Source organism: Mucor mucedo (assembly GCF_025094135.1).
Source record: "Mucor mucedo strain NRRL 3635 chromosome Unknown EV154scaffold_263, whole genome shotgun sequence".
In the NCBI taxonomy this organism is placed as follows: domain Eukaryota; kingdom Fungi; phylum Mucoromycota; class Mucoromycetes; order Mucorales; family Mucoraceae; genus Mucor; species Mucor mucedo.
In genome coordinates, this window is record NW_026252547.1 from 23338 (window position 1) to 29003 (window position 5666).

Below are 5666 nucleotides of genomic sequence, written 5' to 3' on the forward strand. Positions count from 1 at the left end.
ATTGTGGTTTAATGTACATATGTTCCCAAGATATGTGATTATTACCGCTGTTCCTGAAAACACTGATATCCAAGTCGTCAAATGCCTCAGTAAGAACATATCGGAGCATGGTGTATTTCGACAAATCTTCAGCGACAACGGTCAACCGTACTCCAGTAGTCTCATCAAGACTATCTGTCTACACTTGGCAATAAAGCAGAAATTTTACCCTGCGTACCATCCTCAGTCTAACGGTCTGGTGGAAAGATTTTTGGCCACCCTCCGAAATTTAATCGTATCATTCATGGATCTCGACTACCAACAAATCACTTGGGATGAACACTTGAACGAATTTCAACTAGCATATAATTCAAGAGTACATGACTGGACTAAATTTTCGCTTATCTCACTTGTACACCGTCGTGAAGCAAGAACACTGGCAACTTATGATTTGGGCGCCAATCTAATCCCAGCTCAAGAATATCAACAACTTGTCAAACAGTTCCTTGGTCGCGCTCTAGTCTTGGTTCAATTGGAAAATAACAATTCTCAAGTTAACAATACCGTTGCTTTTAGCAACCATCGAACCACTCCTGTTTTCCTACTTGGTATTCTGGTGCTTATTGACTTTCCCGTCCAATCGAGTGCGGCTGGTAAAAGGTCTGCCAAACTTGTTCCATCTTTCCGTGGTCCATTCCAGATAACAAAGGTTCGGTGTCCTGACCGCTTCGATGTACTTGAACTTGAAACCAACAAAAAATGGTCTAATATACATGCAAGTCGAATGATGAAACACCTCCAAGAAAAGAACCTTGTTCTTTCCTCTGAACCCCCCGGATGTTGTAAAACCAGTCAAGTCGTATGAAATATCGTTGTTATAACCTTTAATCGCAGTATATTATCCAACACTAGAACTTGACGACAGTACAACCGCAGTACTGCGGCAACATATTAAAAACATACAAATATCAATCAATAATTATTCAATAAACATTATCTTTATTTTCAATCAAAAAGTCTGTTAAACAGTTTTAGCGAACGGAATTCTCTGTATATAATTCCCTCTAATAACTTTATCGTCAGTCACTTGGTCCACATTTAATAACCGACTTCAATCTTATTTTAAATTCTTATGACGCATTTTTCACGCATTAGCTCGGAAACTCTAGCGTTCTTCAATTATAGACACTTAAAGTTCGTTGTCAAATCATCCATAGGAACCTAGATTGTTATATAAGCGTGCTCATAAACAAACCGTACCAAATAAAATTGATGTTCTTCATCTGGTGGGCGAAGTATGATAATGGCGCCAATATTTTTTTTGGTCTCTAAGTATATTTCTTTCCAGGGCATCCTTATTCGCTTTTTCATTCGAGTGTCGTGTGATAATTTAAGTTTGCGATAGTAGCAGTCTGTTTGAATTTCCAACTTTTCTACTTCGAACAAAAAATATCGCCTAAATTTCCAATGGTATAAGCCTTATATTGATGAGTTCGCTCATGTTTAGGCAAAACGTGTTCCATTACAAGATTTTTTGAAGTGGCCATTTCAAATTTAATGTCATTCCTTTTTCACACATTGGAAGATCAGTCAATTTCTTTAATAGAACGCATGTTTTTGGACAATAAAAGGTACTTCTTCACCTGTTCGTCCATACTTTTTCTGCTACAGTCTCCATAAAGAAATGCAAGTAAAACTAAATCTTTTTTTATAGTATATAAAAGCTAACCAAAGCTATTGGCCTGGTTAAGTCATTTTCAAACAATTACCAACTGAAGTTCGAAAAAGTTGGACAATATGACAAACGGACTTTATATAACATATGTGACCGCTTTTCGATACCTTTTTTTAGTTTTTAAAAACTTTTATGTCATCTTTCTGTGTGTCATTCTTCTGTCTATTTTAAGAGATTGGTGCATTCCAGATCGTAAATGGAAAGTCGATAGCCGAATGTTTTGTACGTCAATATTAAAAAAAAAAATTTATGATTTTGCTGAAATAAAATAATTTGGATTCCGAACACAATTTTTATAACTAAAAATAATGACATCATCATTTTACTTTGCGCAGCAATTTTCGTTTTTATTTTTTCAAAAAGCGGCGGGTCTTTTTTTTTCTCTTTCTCCCATTAACGATTCTTGGAAAAATGCTCTCGTATATTCTTCTTGACGAGTAAGTAAAACGAAATCAGTAAACATTTATACTATAAACACGATTCTAATGTTGACATTTAATAGATTGTTGTGTGAATTAACACATTCCGCGTTTCTCTTTTTGGCTTTTCCCTGGTTTTGGACCAAATTTTTTTTCTTTTTCCTTTGGGAAAATATTATTTGGTTCTTTTCATCTTCTTTGCTTGCTGTCATTTGTGACAAAAAACAGGTTCGTGTACCACCCGAGCCAATCGGTGATGTTTACGTCTGTTTTGGTAGAGGTATCGTACCTCTCACCACCTTCAAAAACAATCCTGAGCTTTTTGCTCAGACCACCCCTTTGCCTGTTGTTTCTCCTGCTGTTGCTCCTCCCCCCGAGGATTCCGTTGTTCGGCCCTTTTCTTCTGTTCCTTCTGTGGCAACTGTCACAAAGAAGGAAAGAAAATGTTACTCTTTGGATTGTGCTTGCGTGGTGGGCATGCCATGTCTAAGTGATGGTTCTTTGCCTGCTTTTCCGTCTGTCCTTCCCGTCCGTTCTCGCGTTCCGTCCTTTGCTTTCGGATGTGAAGCTTTAACACAAGCCTGGCTTGTGAACAATTCTGCTTCTCTTTCCTGTGTTTCCCCCTCTGTTGCACTTGGGGATGTATCTCGCTCTGCTGTTGCTCCCTGTTTGTCCGTGTCTCCTGTTGCGGTTTCTTCCCCAATTGGGGATAACGCATCATCGGCGGTTTCTTTCCCTCTTGGGGATAACGCCATTCCAGCGGTTTCTTCCTCCCTCGAGGATAACGCTTCTTTTTCTGTTGCTACTGTTGCTTCGGTTGGCTCTGGTGTTTCTGGTGGTTCTCCACCTTTGCCTTCTTTGACTCCGGTTCCGGTTTCTTCCGGCTGTTCTTCCGTTCGTTCTTCCCCGGTCTTGTCTCCCGCTTGCTCTTCTCTTGCTTGGACTTCCTTTGCCCCTTCTCCAGTGGTGTCTTCCGTTCCTACTTCTTTCGGTTGGGATTCTTTTCCTGCTTCTCCGGTGTTGGCTTCTGCTTCTGCTTCTCCCGTCTGTTCCTCGGCTCCTGGGTCCCCGGGCTTGTCTTTTGGTTCTTTCGCCTTGTTTGGGGTTGAGTTGACACCTCCCTCCTCTCCTTCCCCCCGTGGGACTTCTGTTGCCTCTCCTGGTACTTCCTCCCCTCGTCCTGTTTCTTCTCCTCGTCGCCCTTCTTCTCCTTGTGAAGAAGAAAACTATCGTGATCTTAAGAGAATTAGATCTCGAGTTTAATTTTTTTTTTAAATAAAAACTATTCAAAATGAATTCTTTGAGTAGCATCTCCACAGTAGGTACCAAGTACAAATAAATCGGAGTCCCTTGCATTAAACGTATATTAAAATAATTGATATCGGGTAAAATGTACCGTTGACAAATGAAGTTGTGACTCTTTTCCTTCTTTACTTTTGACGAGCTTTCGAAACGGAATGAAGACTTGAAGTACCGTTTTCTCGCTCTAGCTACAAAAGGTCATAATTGAGCAGTAGAAATCCTGATGATGAAAATTATAAAAACAGCAAGGATAACCGGAATATTAAAATCACCCAAGCTAATCTAAATCATATGTGCTGTCTTAAGATAACCGTGGAAAGTTCAACGAAAATTGCTTTCTTATGTCGAGAAATGAAGATCTGTCGATATTGAGTTTGTTTTGCTTTGATTCAATTACGGATACAGAAACAAAAGCTCAATGCGTACTGGACTGCTATCGGTAAAACGTAGTACAAATCTTCGAGTAAGGAAGATTTTGTATGACGTAGAGCATGCTTTAATATCAAGGCTGGAAGACGGATTTACATTTAGTCTAAAATATTGATATTTTTCTGGACGTATCCAAGCAGGACCGAAAAAACAAATAGTGAAAACTATGGATACGATATGAGTGCAATCTAAAACCATCTGGTAAGTTATGTTAGACAGTGCACTATGCAAAATGTAACTGACAGAGAACGTGTTGTATCGCAGATGTATTAAATCATAAAAGCAATAGATATCCGACATTAGGAGATCGTAATCAAGGAAACGGTTGCTACTGTATCAACAAATACGGATGCATGGATAAACATTTGTTAATTAAAATGGATGAATCGGTGAATAATAAATTTCGATGGGATCCATTGTTTGGTTAGACACAACTTCCTAAAAATATAATTACGTGTTCATTCAATTCACAATCAAATGCTATCTTTACTTTGAATAATTTTAAAGACCATTTGATATATGCGATAATACACAGGGTTTATAAACAAACGCAACGAGACAAGTAGTGTTTTTACGGAGTCCTTTCAACAATATCCAAAGTATGATACCTAGCATCCGGAACACCGCCACGGGAATCAATGAAGGATTTTTTGAGAGTAGTACAAGTAATACTCATCGTTCTGACGGGAGAAGAAAAATGAAAATAGCTCAGGCCTCAAATTCAGTTTTTATAAGTAATCCAGTCAAGTTTAAAAGCTTTTGTCCTGATTGTGACACGTCGATGCGTTAATTTAGAGAAGTCTTTGCCAATGCCTTCTCCTATACATCGCAATCATCAATCATTGAATATCCGTTATAAAAACGTAATGGCATACTAAGTTATGTCATGGTTTATTTTCAATATAAATTACAGTATAATGTTTTAATTAAAGATGTAGCCTAGCTTTTCGTCTTCCTTCTTTCACTTACGTGCCTCCAGTTTTAAACAGCGGTTTTTTTGTATTTTTTAAGGGCCTAGAACTTTCCCAAATTAACCGATATACCAGTGCGAATCAAAAGATATTATTTAAAGAGTCTTTATAAACAATATTTTAGGAGTAAAAAAATACTTTTACTGCCAAAAAAAAAGTTGTAGGACATCAAAGTTGTTCGCTTTTCAAAAAATTAAGTGGGGGCGTATAAGTGGGGGTTGGAGATTTGAAACACTACTATGCACACCCCACTAAGTTCATTTTCCGTTCGTGTAATTGTCAGCCAATAGAATGGCCTTATTCCTATTGAGAAACGTGTCATAAATTTTTTCCCCAAAAAAAACCAGTCTCACTGGAATCCCTAACATGGCAGATCTTGTAAATGCTTAAGGTTTTCCAAAAATAAATTCTATGAAATATTTAGTTACACTATGTTCATAAATTATTTGCACACTCTAGGAAAAAAATTCCTCACTTTCTTTTCAATTTCCGCACACTTTTCTATTTTTTTTTGCTCACTTCACAAATTATTTTTTGTTCACTTTTTGAAAAAAAAATTGCTCACTTCCAGGAATCGTTTTTGCACAGTGTGTACGAATTATTTTAGAGGGGATTTTTATTTAAACAAGTTTCGAACTTGGACTCAAAATACCGGTGTGGTATTTGACAAAACATTACATAGAAAAGTAATGAGATAAAAGTATACTTTTATTAGGGGTAAAAATAGACTAAAAGAACTCTGCTGCTATGAAATAATTGATCCTTTTTATATTGCACAACTCTCCTGAGTTTTAATGATGAGTCAACCTTTCTGGTTTTGGAATAGATCTA

General features: G+C 37.4%; 1 protein-coding gene across 1 annotated transcript; it reads left to right on the top strand.

Moving 5' to 3' along the window:
* Window positions 1-2125: 2125 nt before the first annotated feature.
* Window positions 2126-3396, top strand: EV154DRAFT_583914 (uncharacterized protein; the record flags this gene model as incomplete). The annotated part of the gene is made up of 2 exons (XM_051606721.1): window positions 2126-2151; window positions 2217-3396. The coding sequence occupies 2 exons, from the start codon at window positions 2126-2128 to the stop codon at window positions 3394-3396; spliced, it is 1206 nt and encodes a 401-aa protein (XP_051450312.1).
* Between the last annotated feature and the right edge of the window lie 2270 nt (window positions 3397-5666).